At 43.5% G+C, this 20,913-nt stretch overlaps 1 protein-coding gene across 1 annotated transcript in view; it reads left to right on the forward strand.

Annotated features, from left to right (window-relative positions):
- Positions 1-389: 389 nt before the first annotated feature.
- Positions 390-20,913, forward strand: part of LOC114007262 (F-box only protein 42-like) — a 70,061-nt gene continuing 49,537 nt past the window's right edge. The window contains exons 1-2 of the mRNA XM_027770672.1: positions 390-489; positions 556-657. Of these exons, the coding sequence (XP_027626473.1) occupies positions 390-489; positions 556-657 (202 nt within the window). The remainder of the gene's footprint in view (positions 490-555; positions 658-20,913) is intronic.

Here is a 20,913-nt window from a genome sequence, read left to right on the forward strand (position 1 = left end):
TTGTCCTTATGAGACACCCAGGGTCACAAATGAGTTAATTTCTCGGTTAAAATTGGTTTTGCCTCAAGCTATTGGGAAAACCTCCTAGTAAGCCCCACACAGTGCAGCGAAGGGTGGGTGCAGCTCTGGGGCCGGCTCTGTGAACACAGGTAAATTCGGCTCTGAATCTTCGCTTCGCTAGGAAGCTATCCAGCCACTCCTGCATTACTGCGGACCAAGGCCCTTCTCAACATGGCGCCGCCCCCTGGCCGCCCCACGCCATCCTGCGCCGTCGGCCGCACTGACGTAAGTGCGCGCGCGTCCACCGCGCCGGGCCCAGGCGCATGCGCACTCCGCGCTGTCTTCTCCTGGCTAGGGCAGTCGCGGCGGCGGCTCTTGAGTGGAGGAAGATGGCGGCTCTGGGCAGACTGCGGACCAAGGCCCTTCTCAACATGGCGCCGCCCCCTGGCCGCCCCACGCCATCCTGCGCCGTCGGCCGCACTGACGTAAGTGCGCGCGCGTCCACCGCGCCGGGCCCAGGCGCATGCGCACTCCGCGCTGTCTTCTCCTGGCTAGGGCAGTCGCGGCGGCGGCTCTTGAGTGGAGGAAGATGGCGGCTCTGGGCAGCTCGGGGTTCCGGCAGCTGTGAGTCCGAGAGCGTGGAGCGGGCTGGGCCAGGTGAGGCCTCTCCCCCTTCTGGGGCAGCGGCGGGGGGCGGGGGTATGCCCGGGGCCCTCAGGAGGCAGCGGGGCCTGGGGTCTTGGCGCTAGCCCTGCATCCCTCTCGGGGGTGGATCCTTGCTAGTTCTGAGGGCCTGGGTGTCGTCATCCTTGGTCTCCCCTGGGTTAGACGGGGAGGAGAGCCTCATTCCTGCCAGCCCTTGGATTGGAGAGAACCCGTCCCCACTTCTCAGCAGCACGGTTCTCGTCCCCTTGCTTGACCAGGAAGGGGTGTGTGGCCAGGGCAAAGATGGCTTTGGGGGTGTCAGAACCTTTCACCTCACCCCTGAACCTTTAACTTCGTGCGAGAGTATCCCAAGTCGGGTGCCCTCCAAAAATTGGGGCTGCGGTCTTGGGCCAGTGTTTCCAAAGATGCAGCTGCAAGAGGATCGTTTTGGAATAGGCTTAGCTTGAGTATCCTCCAAGAAAGTGGGAATTACGAATCTCCTTGTTTTAGACAGCAAGCAATCCACGTTGTGACTGTGGAAGGCTTTTCCGGATCAAAATTGTGTAAAGGGAACGGTGGAAGGTGGAAACAAATTTGTAAAGAAAAAAACAATCGTGAGATCTTGATAGTCGCAGAGTATCTCCAGCCCTAACGGGGTTGTTTGAAATCTTTGGATTGTCAAGATTCAGAATAACCACTTGCTTTGTCTGTTAAATCTTCTGACTTTTATTAGAAAAATAAAAGTTTCATTTCTTAATTGCCAAAGTCTTTGGAGTTTTCTGTGATGGAATTCTGATTCAACTAGATGAAGATTCAGACACGTTACTGGTTGTCACTTTCTATATTGTACTGTGATTGTTACCACTTTTTGAGAACAACTTGTTGAAATGCTAATTGGGAGACTGATTAGTTTCACGTAGGAGAGCTGGATTGAAGCCTTGTCTTTCTTGAGAAATGTGGCTTCAGTTGGAATTGTCCTATGGGGAATTGTTAGGCAATTACTTTTGCTTGGACACATCAAATATTTGTAAGAAATTGGTTTTACTTGTGCTTGGGAATGATGACATCATGAGTTTAAAGGAATAAGGAATATTTGAGAGGAAATCCCATCATTTAGAATGAAATATTTAGAATGAAGTTTGTAACTCTTGTGAGTAATGATTTGTATCAAATTTCTAACTTTGAGTGTATTCCTGTGCATAATCTTGATATCTTTTCTATTGTGTATTGTCATTGTATAGCCTGTAACTGCTTTTGACAAGTCCAGTATAAATCTGTTATTTAGTCTGCAGTTATCCACGGCTTTGTTGTGTACTTCTGGTAGCTTTTAATTGTTAGAATGACAGTTGTTTAGTTTAATATTAGCTAATATGGAAATTTTCTCATTTTCTAAAAGCATTGTCCACTGACATTTTAGATCTTCTTAGTGCCTTTGCTTGAAGATGTACACCTGAACCATCAACTTCCCTGTCTTAGAAAATTACAGTGACAGTCTGCATAGCAATTTGCTATTAAAGTCATGAAATTAATGCAGTAAAACATCCTGGTGATTTAACATTATGTTTCTTGGCATGATACATTGCATTGTTGTGCTAAATCATCATTAGATATTGATGCAACTTCATGACACCCATGACATCATTTGCTTTCCAGCATTTTCTTACCCTTCTCAGTTACAAAAAGAACAGGATCAGGAAAAATAGCTTAGGATGCTTATGTCTGATATCTTGAAGGTCCTTTATCTTTTATGCAGTTTAAACCCTTCAGTTAGATTCGGACCTGTGTAATTCCTATCAATTATGAAGAGCAAGTAAAGAAAATCCTAGAAAAATCTTTGAGTTTTATGAGAATATTGAAGTCCCAAGGAGAAGCTATCTAAAAGATGAATATGTGATTATTTTTATGATTTCAGGGTTGTTTTAGTCAGTCAGTTAACAATTCTTTGTAAAACCAGAAGCCATTTGGTTAAATAATGTCCTTCCCACTTCATAAGATTGTTATATGGATCAAAAGAGGTCATATTTGTGAAAGTGCTTTGTAAAATGAAAGGTAAATGATATATATCAAATTGATTATCCTGTTTTAGGAAACATCTATTAAGGGCCCTCTGTGTGCCAGGCATTTTGCAAAGTAGGTACTAGTGATTCTAAGACAAGACTGCTTTTGGTCTGTAGTTGCCTCATAGTGTGGTGAAAACCAAATGAGGAAACTATATTGTTAACTGTATTGTATTTAATAGTATAAGAAGTGCACTGAATCCAACCAAGGAAACCGAGAAAGGCTTCTCAGAGCCAGGGTGACTTTCCCCAACCTTTCTTGTTATTCCAGAAAAAGTCTGCCCTTTGTTAGTGACTTGCTTTTTATAAAAACTTTTAAAAAATCCTATCATGAGTTCTTTTCCCCTTTTATTCATTCATTGTCATGACACTTCCCACACAGTATGCCCCAGTTATGGTTTCTGCATTCTCAAAAATCCAATAGCCTTGGGAGAACCTTTGCAAGTGAGTCATACACACAGGCACAGACACAAACATTGCAGCTACAATTAAAATATCACTAAGTGTTGACAACTTTAGAGTGATAATGCCTTTTTTGTTTCTGTTTCATAAACTAGCATAGAGGTGCTTCATGTTCTTTTTTAAAAAAATATTTTATTTAACTTTATTTATTTATTTGGTCAGAGGGGGACAGAGCGAACGAGAGAGAGAATGAGAGAGAAAGTGAGAAAGCTAGGTTTGGGACTCGGGGTCAGCCATGTGGGAGTCCAGCATCCCTAACAACCATGCCACCAGTTGGCCCCAAGTTGCTATATTTTCTTAATCCAATCACATGTAGTTAATGTTTAGTTGTCCCTTAGAATGTTGGGTATAGGTGGTTGTTAGTACTGTCTCAATTTTCCCAATGATAAATAAAATGCGAAAATCCTATTCCTTTTTGGGTAAAAGTGACAGCTTTAGACATATTGACTATTTTATAGAATCCATTTTATAGGGACCAGCAGTTAGCGTAATGGCTATGTTGCTAGACTCCCATGTAGTCGACCGGGGTTCGAGTCTTGAACCAGGTGTCTTAAACTCATGCTTGGTACATGCGCGTGTGTGCCCCAGATCCCAAGAGGAGAATGTAGGAGAAGGGATTGCAGCATGACCATCCCCCCGAGGGGCAATTTCTTGCTTTCTGTCCCTCTGTGTCTCTTTCTGGCGAGCGCACGCGCCCTATTGCAAAAACCTCTCTAAAACAGAAAAAAAAATAATCCATTTTATAAATTCCATGTGGATTGAGTTGCTTAACGTCTCTGGTATTGAATTCTGTATCCCAATGCAAGTTACGTACCTTAGTGCTACAGTTGTTTTATAGTTAATTTAGTGTGTTGTTTTGGAGCCATTCATTTTCATTTTTTGATTTAAGAAATATTTAATTTTATTTATTAGTATTTTTAAAAAATTATTTATTTAATTTTATTTAGTCATTCATTTACTTTAATTTTACCAGAGAGAGACATACATGCAGAGAGAGAGAGGGAAAGTGAGAAGGCAAGCCACCAGGTCTATGACTTGAACTGTGGTAGGCCGTGTGGGAGTATCCAGCACCTTAGCCACCATGCCACCTGCTGGTCCCCAGTATTATTTTTTAATTTGACCAGAGGGACACAGAAAGAGAGAGGGAAAGTGAGAAAGCAAGCTGCCAGGTCCAGGACTCAAACTGTAGTTGGCTATGTGGGAATCTAGTACCTTAACCAGCATACTACCTACCAGCCCCATTTTTATGAATTGCAAAAATTTTATGAATTTTTGAAATGAGAAGGTTTTTTGTTTGTTTGTTTGTTAATTTGCTATAGGGCACATGTGCTTGTTATAGAGAGAAAGACAGAGGGAAAGTGAGAAACCACATCCTGGGGGGAAGGCCACACCACAATCTCTTCTCTTTGTTCCTCTCAGGATTTTGGGCACACATGCACACATGCCTGGTGTGTTTCTCAAGCTAGACTCAAACCATATAGTAGGTCAGTTGGGATCTAGCCTTTTTAACCACCATAACAACAATTGCCCCAAAAATCTTTTTTCTGGTTTTTAAATTTTGCCAGATGTCCTATGTACTCACTGGAGACAGAGAGAGAGGGAAAGTGAAAAAGCACCCCCTATGGGGAATGGTCACGATGCAATCTCCTCTCCTTCACTACCCACTACTTTCAGGACCCTGGGCATGCATGTATATGTGCCTGGAGTGCCTCTCAAGCCACCAGGACCAGGATTTGAACTGTGAGGTCATCCATGTGGAATTCAGCAACCCCAACCTCCACACTGCAGGCTGGACCCAATTAAGAATCTTTATGTGGCAATGTATTGTATTAGATTATTTGATTATCATAGCTGGAAACGGTGCCTTAAGGTTGTGAGGTGACAGAAAAGTGAAGGCAATGTGTTTATTTTCTGTATTGGGACAGTTTATTACATATAGAAGGATATGACCTACACGTAAGTTATTTAAAATTACCCAGTATTGGGGCCAGAAAGTGGTGCAATATGCTATGAGATAATCCCACATGGGAAAGTTTCTGCTCAAGTCTGGAGACCTCCCTGAATACCCTAGGCACACACTAGCCCATGACCAGGGCTGATCGAAGGCTGGGGGGATCTTAATGTCAGGGTACTGCTAGTGCTGTCTCTCTCCTCTACCCTCCATCACTCATGGAAAAAATAAACTCTTTAGTTGTTTTTTTGCTATAGACTATGTGTGCTCCCTGGAGAGAGGGAGAGAGGGAAAGTGAGATGTCACTCCCCAAGGGGGTATGGCCACACACAGTCCTTTCTCCATTCTCCTCTTGAGATTTTGGGCACTCACACACACGCGCCCAGTGTGTTTTCCAAGCTGCTGAGTCTGGGACTTAAACCATGCACTTTATCATGTGGGTTCCAGCTGCCTTTACTACCACACCACCTGGCTGTACCTTTTTTTTTTTTTGAGAGGTTTTTGCTATAGGGTGTGTGCACTCAACAGAAAGAGACAGAGAGACAGAAAGTGAGGAACATCCCCCCCCCCCGGGGTGGATGACCATAGTTGTTTTAGAGTTAATTTAGTGTGTTGTCTTGGGCCCATTAATTTTCATTTTTTTACTTTTTTTTTTGGCGGGGGAGAGGTTTTCGCTATAGGACGCGTGCACTCGCCAGACAGACAGAGAGAGACATAGAGACAGAAAGTGAGAAATCACCCCCCAGGGTGGATGGTCACGCCGCAGTCCCTTCTCCTCCATTCTCCTCTCGGGATCTTGGGCACGCACGCACACACACACGCCCGGCGTGAGTTTTAAGCCACTGGGTCCAGGACGTGAACCGCGGTTGACTACGTGGGAGTCCAGCGACATAGCCATTACGTTAACTGCTGGTTCCCAATTTTCATTTTTTGATTTAAGAAATATTTAATTGGGATCTTGGGCACACATGCACATGCACTTGGCGTGAGTTTAAGCCACCGGGTCCGGGTTTCGAACTGCAGTTGACTACATGGGAGGCCAGCGACATAGCCACTCTGCCAACTGATGGTCCCACTACCTGGCTATATTTTTACAAATAAATAACTAAAAAATTAAGTTACCCTGTATTAAACTCATACTATATAGCCTTTTTGTTTTTAAAAAGAATTATTTGTTTAGTTTTATTTATTATTTTTTAAATTTGCCATAAGGCATGCATGCTCAACAGAGAGAGAAAGAGAAAGCAGACCACTAGGTCGGAGACTTGAACTGCGATTGGCCAAGTGAGAGTCCAGTGCCTTAATCACCACATCATCTCCTGACCCCCTTTTTGTCGAATTACTATTTAATTTTATTGTTACTACTTTTTTTTTTTTTTCTTGGAGAGAGATTTTTGCTATAGGGCACGTGTGCTTACTGGAGAGACAGAAAGACAGAATGCAAGAAATTTTTCCCTGGAGGATGGCCATACCACAATCCCCTCCCCGTTCTCCTTTTGGGATTTTTGGGCATGCACACACTCGTGCTCAGTGTGAGTTTTAAGTTTCCGAACCAGGATTCAAACTGTGGTTGACTACGTGAGAGTCTAGCAACAAGATCATTATGCCAGCTCTGCTGGTCCCAGTTATGATTACTTTTAAAAATTTGCTAAGGAGCATATGCACTCAAAGCGAGAGAAGGAGATGGGGAGAGAGAGAAGAGTGAGAAATCAAGCTGCCAGGTCCACGACTTGAACTGTGGTCAGCATGTGGAGTCCAGCACCTTAACTACCATGCCACCTGCAGGCCCCAACCCCTTTTTAAAAAATTTGCCGGAGGATGTGTGTGCTTCCTGGAGAAAGAAGGAAAGCGAGAAAGCACGTCTTTGGAAAGATGGTCACACTGCAATCCCTTCTCCATTCTGGGGATTTGGGGCATGTGTAAATGTGTGCCTGGTGTATTTTTCAAGCTGCTAGGTCTGGAACTTGGATCGCACAGTTGGTCATGTGGGATCCAGCTACTTTAACCACCATACTAGTGGTTGGACTACTTACTATAGCTTACATTTAAAAAAAGTAATTTTATTTGACTTTATTCATTTATTTTAATTTGACCAGAGAGGGACAGTGAGAGAGAGGAAAAGGGAAAGTGAGAAAGCAAGCCACCATGTCTGGGATTTGAACCGCGGTCGGCCATGTGGGAGTCCAGCATCCTTAACCACTATGCCACTTGCTGGCCCCAGTAACTTAGCTTATTGAATAGTAACTTCTATTCTTTTTTTTCTTTCTTATTTATTTTATGAGAGTCAGAGAAGAACGAGAAATAAACACCTTCAGCAGAATCTTGTGCTGCATTCCTCTCCCCAGCCTTTGCCAGCCAGCCCGGATCACAGATCCAAGTGCCTCCAACATGTACTGGTCAGCCCAGGAACTCAATCCCAATCTTCCATGTGGTCTCCAGCATCACAGAACATCTTGCTGCTGCAATGCTACAATGACTGGGCTAGTAGGAACTTATTTCCTTTAGTCTTCTATTATAGTAGTGTATAGATTTTAAGTAGTTCATTTTATTTCTGTGAAGATAAACTCGCTTTAGTTTTAGGAGGTGATATTCCTTTAAAATACTTAATGCTTTAGATACTCGTATTTCAACTATTTCTTTTTTGGGGAGGTTTTTGCTATAGGGCTCCTCAGAAAGACAGACAGAAAGCGAGAAGTCACGCCTCCTCCCGGGGGATGGCCACGCTGCAATCCCTTCTCCTCCATTCTCCTCTCAGAATCTTGGGCATGCACGCACAGGTTCCCTGCATGAGTTTAAACCACCGGGTCCAGGACTTGAACTGTAGTCCACTACATGGAAGTCCAGTGACATAGCCATTATGCCAACTGCTGGTCCTTATTTCATCTATGTTATTTAAGGAATTTCTAGTATCTCATGCTTTTCCAAATTTATGGGTTTTTTTTGTTGTTGTTGTTTGTTTGTTTGTTTTTGAGAGAGAGGTTTTTGCTATAGGGCACACGTGCTTGCCAGAGAGACAGACACAAAAAGTGACAAGTTACTCCCCTGGGGGGATGGCCATGCCATAATCCCTTCTCCTTCATTTTCTTGAGATCTTGGGCACGCACACATACATGTCTGGCATGAGTTTTACACCACTAGGTCCGGGACTTGAACCAAGGTCGACTATGTGGGAATCCAGCAATGTAATCACTATGCCATCTGCTGGTCCCAGATTTATGTGTTTTATTACTTCCTAATAAGGCAGGGTGCTTAATTCTTTGCTGTTTATTATAAATTTTCTTAGTAAACAATTGGTACAGTAGTTGTCTCGGTGATAGCAAATATCTTTTTCTATCACTATAGGCAAATGGATTTTAATTTATATTTAGTTATAGCCATAGTGAATGTAGTTGAGCGCTTTAACCATTATGCTACCTGGTGGCCTCCCTGTTTTTGTTTTTTAATGTGTGCTAGCCAGAGAGACAGAGAGGGAAAATGAGTACCCCCCACCCCCATGGTCATCCTTTCTTCATTTCTCCTTTGGGATTTTGGGCATGCATGCAAGCATGCCTGGCATGTTTTTCAGGCTGCCGTGTTTTTCAGACTGCTGTGTCTGAGACACACCATGCAGTGGGTCATGTGGCATCCAGCTGCCCGACAGCTATGCCACTGGCTGGCCTTATACTAGCATCTGGTTTTGACACCGGCTGCATTTAATATTTTTTTCTTACTTTGTCAGACAGTGTGTGATCTGGCCAGAGAGAAAGAGAGAGAGAACACACCCTCCATGGGGAATGGCCACATGACAGTTCCTTCTCCAGCTTTCTTCCCTTTTGGAATTTTGGGCACACATGCACATGCACCCTGCATGTTTTCAAAGGCACTGGGTCCAGGACTTGAGCCGCAGGGTTGGCCATGTGGAATCCAGTTCCCTTATTCACCAGGCAGTGGGCTGACCCAACTTGAGCTGTATTTTAATGTTACTTAAGACTGGCTACATTGTCATCATCAAGGTTAGAATGCAGAATCTCAAGTCCTACCTCAGGCTTTCTGGGTCTGTAGTTTAGATTTATATTGGAGCCATCATGTGGCATGGTGGTTAAAGTGCTGGACCAATTATGGTTTGATTTCTGGACCTGATGGCTTGGTTTCTCACTTTCTCCATCCTCCTCCCACCCCCTTTCTGGTGAGTGTACATGCCCTGTAGAACATTTAAAAAATAAAATTAAATTAGTAATTCTTTTAAAAAAATAGATTCACATTTTAGGAGGTGATATTCCTTTAAAATACTTAATGCTTTAGATACTCGTATTTCAACTATTTCTTTTTTGGGGAGGTTTTTGCTATAGGGCTCCTCAGAAAGACAGACAGAAAGCGAGAAGTCACGCCTCCTCCCGGGGGATGGCCACGCTGCAATCCCTTCTCCTCCATTCTCCTCTCAGAATCTTGGGCATGCACGCACAGGTTCCCTGCATGAGTTTAAACCACCGGGTCCAGGACTTGAACTGTAGTCCACTACATGGAAGTCCAGTGACATAGCCATTATGCCAACTGCTGGTCCTTATTTCATCTATGTTATTTAAGGAATTTCTAGTATCTCATGCTTTTCCAAATTTATGGGTTTTTTTTGTTGTTGTTGTTTGTTTGTTTGTTTTTGAGAGAGAGGTTTTTGCTATAGGGCACACGTGCTTGCCAGAGAGACAGACACAAAAAGTGACAAGTTACTCCCCTGGGGGGATGGCCATGCCATAATCCCTTCTCCTTCATTTTCTTGAGATCTTGGGCACGCACACATACATGTCTGGCATGAGTTTTACACCACTAGGTCCGGGACTTGAACCAAGGTCGACTATGTGGGAATCCAGCAATGTAATCACTATGCCATCTGCTGGTCCCAGATTTATGTGTTTTATTACTTCCTAATAAGGCAGGGTGCTTAATTCTTTGCTGTTTATTATAAATTTTCTTAGTAAACAATTGGTACAGTAGTTGTCTCGGTGATAGCAAATATCTTTTTCTATCACTATAGGCAAATGGATTTTAATTTATATTTAGTTATAGCCATAGTGAATGTAGTTGAGCGCTTTAACCATTATGCTACCTGGTGGCCTCCCTGTTTTTGTTTTTTAATGTGTGCTAGCCAGAGAGACAGAGAGGGAAAATGAGTACCCCCCACCCCCATGGTCATCCTTTCTTCATTTCTCCTTTGGGATTTTGGGCATGCATGCAAGCATGCCTGGCATGTTTTTCAGGCTGCCGTGTTTTTCAGACTGCTGTGTCTGAGACACACCATGCAGTGGGTCATGTGGCATCCAGCTGCCCGACAGCTATGCCACTGGCTGGCCTTATACTAGCATCTGGTTTTGACACCGGCTGCATTTAATATTTTTTTCTTACTTTGTCAGACAGTGTGTGATCTGGCCAGAGAGAAAGAGAGAGAGAACACACCCTCCATGGGGAATGGCCACATGACAGTTCCTTCTCCAGCTTTCTTCCCTTTTGGAATTTTGGGCACACATGCACATGCACCCTGCATGTTTTCAAAGGCACTGGGTCCAGGACTTGAGCCGCAGGGTTGGCCATGTGGAATCCAGTTCCCTTATTCACCAGGCAGTGGGCTGACCCAACTTGAGCTGTATTTTAATGTTACTTAAGACTGGCTACATTGTCATCATCAAGGTTAGAATGCAGAATCTCAAGTCCTACCTCAGGCTTTCTGGGTCTGTAGTTTAGATTTATATTGGAGCCATCATGTGGCATGGTGGTTAAAGTGCTGGACCAATTATGGTTTGATTTCTGGACCTGATGGCTTGGTTTCTCACTTTCTCCATCCTCCTCCCACCCCCTTTCTGGTGAGTGTACATGCCCTGTAGAACATTTAAAAAATAAAATTAAATTAGTAATTCTTTTAAAAAAATAGATTCACATTAAAATCTGAGAAGCATTGGAGCCTTGAGATTTCCAGTGAGATTTCCTCCTATTCCAAGTTCTTACTGATTTGGTTATTCTTTTATCTTTGGCAGGTTGGTGTTGCTGTAGAGTCTTCTGAGAACTATTTTTAGATTAAATACATGAGCATGTATTCAGAATGAAAGTTTAGTTGTAGAAATCTTAACACATTATTTTTAAAAAATTTTTGCCAGAGGTTGCATATGTGCTTACAGAAGAGAGAGAGAGAAAGAAAGCACTTCCCCCCAAGAGGGGTTGATCACACCACAATTTCTTTTCCCTTCTTCTCCCCTCCAGGATTTTGAGCACAAACGTACACATACACAGCATTGTCTTTCAATCTGCTTGTTTGGGGCTTGAAAATGCCATGTGGGATCCAGCCGCTTTAACCAGTATGCCATTGGCCTGCCCTAACACTACTGTTAAGTACCGTTAAAAGTTAGGTTTAGCCAGTTTTATTTAAGAAATGCAGAATGCATGAAACATACAGTTTGGGGCCAACAATCAGCATAGTAGTTAAGGCGCTGAACTCCCACGTGGCCGACCATCATTTGAGTCCTGGACCTGGTGGCTTGAAATTCATGCCAGGGGTGTGTGTGTGTGTGTGTGTGGGGGGGTGCCCCAAATCCCCCAAGAATGGAGGAGAAGGGATTATGGTGTGACTATCTTCCTGAGGGGTAATTTCTCACTTTCTGTCTCTCCAGTGAGCTTATGTACCCTATAGAAAAAAAATCTCCAAATAAATAAATAAATAAATAAAACAACTCAAAAAACAAAGTCTGAAGAATAATTATATAAGCCTGAATGGGGGACCAGCAGATAGTGTAATGGCTATGTCACTGGACTCCCATGTAGTTGACCACAATTCGAGTCCCGGACCTGGTGGCTTAAGCTCACACTGGGTGTGCCCAAGATCCCAAGAGGAGAATGGAGGAGAAGGGATTGTGGCATGGCCATCCCCCCTGGGGGGTGATTTCTCACTTTCCTTTGCTTTCTGTCTTTCTCTGTCTTTCTGGTGAGCGCACGCACCCTATTGCAAAAACCTTTCCAAAAAAAAAAAAAAAAGTCTGAATGGGTATTGAACAACTTAAGCCACTACTATACTGAACCTTGATTTTTATTTATTTATTTTTTAATTTTTAAATTTATTTTATTATTATTATTTTTTTTTTTTTGAGAGTTTTTCACTTTAGGTGTGAGTTTTAAGCCACCAGGTCCAGGACACAAACCGCGGTCGACTATGTGGGAGTCTAGCGACATAGCCATTACGCTAACTGCTGGTTCCCAGAACCTTGATTTTTAGTTCTCTTTGGAAAATGCATACTTACACAAACTTTGTCTGTTTTTCTTTTTTTTTCTTCTTTTTAAAGTTCCCCAGTTGTTGTATTATATAAACTATTAGGAATTTGATTCTAAGTATTTTTAAATTGATAGTTTTTTTGGAGGAAGGGACAGGAATATTGTAAACTCTCCTTCATGTCATTTGTTTTAAAATTAGGCTAGAGAGGGATCAGCAGATGGCATAATGGTTACATTGCTGAACTCCCACCGTTTGAGTCCTGGACCCAGCAGCTTAAAATTCACGCCTGGCATGTGTGCGTACGTGTCCAAAATCCCGAGAGGGGACTGGAGGAGAATGAATTGTAGCGTGGCCATTCCCCTTGGAGTGTGATTTCTCACGTTCTGTCTCTCTGTCTCTCTCTTCTCTGGTGAGTGCACACACCCTAGCAAAAATCTCTCTTAAAAAATAAAAATAGGGGGACCAGCAGTTAGCGTAATGGCTATTTCGCTGGACTCCCATGTAGTCGACTGTGGTTAGCGTCCTGGACCCAGTGGCTTAAAACTCATGCTGGGCGTGTGTGCGTGCGTGCCCAAGATCCCGAGAGGAGACGGGAGGAGAAGGGATTGTGGTGTGGCCATTCCCCCTGGGGGGGCGATTTCTCGCTTTCTGTTTCTCTGTCTCTTTTGTCTGTCTGGTGAGCACACGCGCCCTATAGCAAAAAACCTCTCAAAAAAATTAAATGAATAAAAATAATAAAATAAAAATAGGGGCTAGTAGGTTGTGTGGTGGTTAAGGACTCTGGACTCTCATATGGCCAACCACTGTGCGAGGCCCAGACCTGGCAGCTTGCTTTCTCACTTTCCCTCTCTCTCTCTTCCTCTCACTCTGTCCCTTTCTGGCTAAATTAAAACACTTAAATACGTAAGGTTAAATAAAATAATAATTTTTAAAAAGAATTGTTTTAATTTGTTTATTTATTTATTTTAATTTGCCAGAGAGGGACAGAGTGAGAGAGAGAGAGAGAGAGAGAGAGAGAGAGAGAGAGAGAGAGAGAGAGAGAGAGAGAGAGAGAGAGAGAGAGAGAGAGAGAGAGAGGGAAAGTGAGAAAGCAAGCCACCAGGTCCAAGACTCGAACCATGGTTGGCCATGTGGGAGTCCAGCACCCTTAACCATCATGTCACCTGCTAGCCCCTAAATAAAATAATTAAAAAAAACCAAGACTATAAAATATTCTACTTTAAGGTGTATTTTTTTGTCTTTTTTTTTTTTTAAGAGAGTTTTTATTTTGGAGGGGAGAGGTTTTTGCAACAGGGTGCATGCACTTGCTGGAAAGAGAGACAGAAAGCGAGAAATCACCCTCCAGGGGGGATGGCCATGCTGCAGTCCCTTCTCCTCCATTCTCCTCATGGGATCTTGGGCACGCACGCACATGCACCTGGCATGAGTTTAAGCCACTGGGTCCGGGACTCGAACCGCAGTTGACTACATGGGAGTCCAGCAACATAGCCATTACATTAACTGCTGGTCCCAGAGAGATTTTTGCTATAGGGCATGTGTACTCGCTGGAGAGAGAGAGAGAGGGAGTGAGAACTCACCCCTGGGGAGATTGCCACACTGCAGTTTATTTTCCATCCTCCTCTCAGGATTGTAGACACTCATGCGCATGTGTCTGGGGTGAGTTTTAAGCTGCGGGATCAAGGACTCAAACCTGCGGTCGACTGCCTAGGAGTCTAGCGATGTAACCATCACTCTATCTGTTGGTCCCTTTAAGATGTCTTTTTTAAGGGGCCAGAGGGTGACCTTGTGATTAAGGCACTGGACTCCCACAAGGCCAACCATGGTTCAAGTTCAGGACCTGGCAGCAGCTTGAACTGCTGGAACTGCAATTCGAGACTTGGTGGCTTGAAACTCATGCCAGGTGCTTGTGCATGCATACCCAAAATCCCGAGGGAAGAATAGAGGAGAAGGGATTGTGGCGTGACCATCCACCTTGAGGACGATTTCTTGTTTTCTGTCTCTGGTGAGCACACACACCCTTTAGCGAAAATCTCTCAAGGAAAACAAAACTCTTTCCTAAAAATTTTACTTCATCTTTCCAACATGTAAAATTGTGTATTTGATTTTACTATAATATATAACTTTTTTGATTTGAAGTACCTAGTAGAGTGATTCAAGAACGATACTTCATTTGCTATGCTTTTTTGGATTATTTATTTTTAAAATTTTTGCTGTTGGATGGAGACAGAGAGAGAGGGAAAATGAGAAGTTGCCACCCCCGTGGGGGATGGCCAAGCTGCAATCCCTTCTCCTTTTGGGATTTCGGGCATATATGCACACATGTGTGCGTGTGTGCAATCTATAGGGGCGGGGGATTGAATGATGAAATGGCATAGTCGGCTGTGTAGTCCATCCACCATAACCACCACGCCATAGGCTGGGCCTATACTTCATTCTTCTTTTTTAAACATTCCTCAAGGTTGAACACTTTAAAAAAAAAACACTTAAAAATTATTTAGTTTTCTTTATTACTATTTAATTTGATCAGAGAGATACAGTGAAAGAGAGAGGGAAAGTGAGAAAGCAAGCCACCAGGTCCAGGACTCAAATCATAGTCATGTCGGAGTCCAGTGCCTTAACCATCACATCACGTGCCAGCCCCCCATCCTATTTTTTTTTTTTTAATAGGTTTTTGCCATGAGGCGCAAAAGAGGAAGAGAGAGGGAAAGAAATCACACACAGGGGGATGGCCAGATTTCATTTCCTTCTCCATTGTCCTCTCAGGATTCTGGGCATGTGCACAAGTGCACACACCCAGCATGATTTTCTAGCTGCTGGGTTTGGGGCTTGAACTTTAGTCAGCCATATGGGAATCCAGCACCTTTTACCACCATGCCACTTGCTGACCCTATTCTACTCCGTTCTTGGCAGAAGTAGGCATAATATTTGTTTTTTGTTTGTTTTTTAGATTTTTCACATAGGTTATATGTTTTTTTTTTTTTTTTTTTTAATTTTTTTGGAGAGATTTTCACTATAGGGCGCGTGCGCTCGCCAGACAGACCGAGAGAGACATAGAGACAGAAAGCGAGAAGTCATCCCCCAGGGGGGATGGTCACGCCACAATCCCTTCTCCTCCATTCTTCTCTCGGGATCTTGGGCACGCATGCACACGCGCCTGGCGTGAGTTTTAAGCCACCGGGTCCGGGACGTGAACCGCGGTCGACTACGTGGGAGTCCAGCGACATAGCCATTACACTAACTGCTGGTTCCTGGTTATGTGTGCTTTCTAAAGAGAGGGGGGAAAGTGATAAATCACTCCCCAGGGAGGATGTCCATGCTGCAATTTCTTCTCTATTTCTCCTTTTGGGATTTTGGGCATGTGTACACACATGTTCCGTGTGTTTTTCAAGCTGCTGGACTACATACTGTTTTCAGCTGTGTGGGATCCAGTACCTTAACCACTATGCAATCTACTGGAATGTTTTTTTTTTTTTTTTCTTTTTAAATTTTGCTATAGGGTGCATGTGCTCACTGGAGAAATAGAGATAAAGAGAGAAAGGAGTGTGAAATCCCCTTTTGGGATTTTGGGCATGCATGCACCTGCACCCAGTATGTTTTTCAAGCTGTCAGGACTGAGACTCACTCAGCTAAGTGGAATCCAGTGGGATCCAGCTTCCTAAACTATTGTACCCCCAACTAACCCATAGGCGTATCTGTACAAAGTAACAGTATCAAGCTCTTCTATCAAAATGAAATTAGAGGGCTGGCCTCTTAGTGCAGCTATTAAATGCTGTGCATAAGGAACCAGATCCCAGGTGGCCAACCTCAGTTTGAATCTTGGCCCCAGCAGCTTGAAAAACAGGCTGAGGACATGTGTTCATGTGACACATATCCTAATGGGATGCAGAAAAAGAGGAAGAGGGATTGTGGTGTGACCATGTCTCATTGGGAGATTCTTTCTCTTCCTTTCTCTGACGAATGCATATGTCTTTTGGCAATTAAAAAATGAAGTGAAATTATGAAATCATTTAGAAACGAAATAAATACTTGTTATATGATAGTTTCAGGAAATTAAAAAAACAGTGAGACTTTTAATTGTGGGATGATTACTTCACACTGTAAAATACTGTATACACGCAGACTATATACACACATACACAGTTCTAATTGCCAGAGAGTGCATGCATTAGTCAGAAAGAGAGAGTGAAGTGGAGGAAGGGAGAAAACATCCCCCAACAGGATGTGGTCATGCCACAATTCCTTCTCCATTTTCCCATCTTGTTGGAATTTGGGACATGTACACACCTGCACCTGGCATGTTTTTCTTTTTTCTTAGTTTTTGCTAATGGGCATGTGTGCTCTCCAGAGACAGTAAGAAAATGAGAAATCACTCCTCAGGGGGATGGCCACACCACAATCCCTTCTCCTTCATTCTCCTCTAGAGCATGTATACACACATGCTTGCTGTGATTTTCAAGCTACCTGATCTAGGATTCAAAGTGTGGAATTGGCCATGTGGGAATCTAGCACCTTAACCTCCATGCCACCTGCTGGCCCCTTTAATTTAATTTAATTATTATTTTTTAAATTATTTAATCTTGGGACCAGCAATTAGCATAATGGCTATGTTACTGGACTCCCATATAGTTGACTGCGATTTGAGTCCTGGACCTGGTAGCTTAAACTCATGCTGGGTGCGTGTGCGTGCGAGCCCAAGATCCCGAGAGGAGATTGGAGGAGAAGGGATTGCGGTGTGGCCATCCTCCCTGGGGGGTGATTTCTCACTTTCTATCTCTCTGTCTGTCTCTGTCTTTCTGGCAAGTGCACGTACCCTATAGCAAAATCCTCTCCCAAAAAAAAAAATTTTAATCTTTTTAAAAAAGAATTATTCATTTATTGGTACCAGCAGATGGTGTAATGGCTATGTTGCTGGACTCTCATGTAGTCAACTGCGGTTCAAGTCCCGGACCTGGTGGCTAAAACTCATGCCGGGCACGTGTGCGTGCATGCCCAAGATCCCGGGAGAAGGGATTGCGGCATGGCCATCCCCCCTGGGGGGTAATTTCTCGCTTTCTATCTCTCTGTCTCTCTGGTGAGCACACACCCCAATAGCAAAAACAAAACAATACTCCCCCCCAAAAAAATTATTCATTTATTTATTTAATTCCATTTGTTGTTGTTATTATTTTTAACTTGTCCAGAGAGAAACAGAGAAAAAGGGAAAGCAAGCTGCCAGGTCCAGGACCTGAACCACAGTCGACCATATGGGAATCCAGCACCCCAACCACCATTCTACCTGCCAGCCCCTATTTATTTAATCTTATTTGTTGTTATTTACTTTTTAATTTGACCAGAGAGAGATAGAAAGGGAAAATGAGAAAGCAAGCCTCCAGGTCCAGGACTGGAACTGTGATTGGCCATGTGGGTGTCTAGTGCCTTAACCACCGTGCCACCTGCTGACCCATTAATTTTATTTTTTAATTGCCAGCGTATTTGTCAGAGAGAGATAGAGAGATAGGGATTGAGAAACAGAGAGGGAGAAAGCATCTCCCATTCTTGCATGGTCATGCTATAATCCCTCCGCAGCCTGTCAGGAATTAAGTGTATAGGCACATGTGCACTGTATGTTTTACAAGACACCAGCGCTGGGATTTAGACTGTGGTTGGCCACATGTGGCCTTGAGGTGAATAGCTCCCTTAACCATGAGGCTGTGGGGCCAGCTCTATCTAGATATATTGTTATTTCTCTGTATAGTCTTAGTAAATATGAGCAGTTCTCCACCTGGGCTCTGGTTAAAGGATCATGCTCATTGCAAACCATAATCAAGTGAGACCAATCTCAGCATACTGTTTTATTGCGTTTTGTACATATTATGTTCTATGGTACAGTTTTCGGTGGAAATTTCTTTCCTAGACATAGAATTATTGGTGTAAGTGATTATAAAGTATAGGTTTTTCTTTGAATAATTTTTTCCTCCATATGTAACAAAATAGGTTACATGTTTTCCTAACCTGTTTGAAATAAATCTGAGTATGTTTACATTTTTTGTGCTTATTTTTATATATTTGCTATAGGGCATGTGTGCTTGCAAAGAGACAGGGAGAGAAAGGAAAGTGAGGAAGCACCCCCTGTGGGGCATGGCAACACCGCAGTTGCCTCTCTTTCAGCCTCCTGTTGGAATTTTAGTTATGTATGCACATGGGCCCAGCATGTTTTTCAAGCCACTCAGTCCAGGACTCAAACTGCATAGTGAGCCATGTGGAATCCCGCTGCCTTAACCCCTATGCTACCTGGCTTATCCTATTTTTATCTTTTTTAAAAAAATAATTTTTAAAGAATTATTTTACCTATTTATTTACTTGTTTGTTTATTTATAATTTTACCAGAGAGGGACAGAGTTTGTATGTGAAAGAGAGAGAGAGAGAGAGAGAGAAAGAGAGAGAGAGAGAGAGAGAAAGGGAGGAAGCAAGCCACCAAGTCCGGGACTCAAACTGCAGTTGGCCATGTGGGAATCTAGTACCTCCAACCACCATACCACCTGCTGGCCCCTCTATTTTTAATCTTTATTAATATTTTTTCAATCTGCTAGGACCCTGATTTGAACTACATGGTCAGCCATTTTAGATCTGGCTCTCTTAGTTACCAGGCTGTGGGGCTGACCGTTGTGTTTTTTGTTTGTTTGTTTTTGTTAAAGATTTTTGCCATTAGGGTGCATGTGCTCATTGGAGAGAGCCAGCCAGAGGGAAAGTGAGAAATCACCCCTCAGAGGGGGTGTCCACACCCCAATCCTTTCTCCATTCTCCCTGGATTTTGGGCATGTACGCACACATGTCTAGTGGGATTTTAAAGCCACCAGGACTTGAACCAGGGTTAGCCATGTGGGAAGCCAGTGTTGTAACCACTGCACCACCTGCTAGCTCTCATTGTGCTTATTTTAAAACATTGAGGCCTTCTACTGTAGCATGCACTGGCTGATGCTGCGACTCAGCAGACTGACCACATGGTATGCCCAGTGGATTCGTGGCCTACCCAAAAAGTCACGCTTGGTGACATGTGCCTGTGTTCCCAGCTACTCAGGAGGCTGAGGCATGAGGATCATGACATATGGAGACCTTGCTCATAAAAACTGGAAAAGCGATTTTATCTAATTTATTGTTTCAGAATATATAACTGTTTAACTCAAAGTGTTTAGTAAACATTTCTTCTGGTGTAAAATTGGTATATGTGGTTTAAACGTTTTTTTTTTGTTTGTTTTACTACTAGCTTTTTAAAAATGCGTTATTGGGGGCCAGTTGGTTGTGTGGTTGTGAAGGCAGCTGGATCCCACATGACTGACTTTGCAACTTGACTCCCGAACCTGGTAGCTTAAAAAAACACTAGTTGTTGGGACCAGTGGATGGCATAATGGCTGTGCCACTGGACTCCCATGTAGTCATGGCTCAAGTCCTGGACCTGGCGACTTAAAACTAAAGCCAGAGGACTAGCAGTTGGCGTAATGGCTATGTTGCTGGACTCCCATGTAGTCGACCACGGTTCGCATCCCGGACCTGGTGGCTTAAACTTCGCCGGGTGTGCACCATGTGCATGTGTGCCCAAGATCCCAAGAGGAGAATGGAGGAGAAGGGGTTGCAGCGTGGCATCTCCCTGGGGGGTGATTTCTTTCTTTCTGTCTCTCTGTCTCTGTCTTTCCTGGCGGGTGCACATGCCCTGTAGCAAAAACCTTTCTAAAAAACAAAACAAAACATGCTTGTGTGTGTGTGTGCATGCTTGCCCAGGATCCCAAGAGGAGAATGGAGGAGAAGGGGTTGCAGCGTGGCATCTCCCTGGGGGGTGATTTCTTTCTTTCTGTCTCTCTGTCTCTCCGGTAAGTACATGTACTCTATACCAATTATCTCTCTAAAAAAGAGAGAGAGAGAAAAACGGTGGTGGTTTGTGCATGTGTGCCCAAAATCCCAAAAGGAGAATGAAGAAGGGATAGCAATGTGGCTGTCCCCACTGGGGGGTGATTTTTACCCCCACTCCCATTTCTCTCCAGTGGGCACATGTGCCCTTTAGCAAAAACTAAAAACAAAAAAATAAAATGCATTACTGGGCCCAATGGTGGCTCGGTGGCGACACAATTGGACCACAAAGGAGAGGTCCAAGGTTTGTGTCCTGGGTCTCCTCAGGCCATGCCAGGCATGTGGCTTCGTTCATGTGGCCTTATTGCTGCATCCCCGTCTGGCTCCTGCGTATGTGTGACTTTCTTTCTTTCTTTCTTTCTTTCTTTTTTTTTTTTAAGAGATTTTGGTATAGGGTGCATGCACTCACCAGAAAGACAGAAAGCGAGAAATCTCCGCCTTGGGGGATGGCCATGCTCGCAATCCCTTTTCTTCTATTCTCCTCTTGGGATTTTGGGCACGCACGTATATGTACCTGGTGTGTTTCAAGAGAACAGGTCTGGAATTTGAACCGTCAACCACATGGCAGTTCAGCACCTTAGCCACTATGGCACCTGCTGGCTATGTAATGTTTTTTTTTTTTTAAGAATTACTTATTTTATTTATTATTTAATTTATTGTAGAGCACATGTGCTCCCCAGAGAAAAACA

Source organism: Tupaia chinensis, unplaced genomic scaffold, assembly GCF_000334495.1.
Source record: "Tupaia chinensis unplaced genomic scaffold, TupChi_1.0 Scaffold000146_1, whole genome shotgun sequence".
Classification (NCBI taxonomy): Eukaryota; Metazoa; Chordata; class Mammalia; order Scandentia; family Tupaiidae; genus Tupaia; species Tupaia belangeri.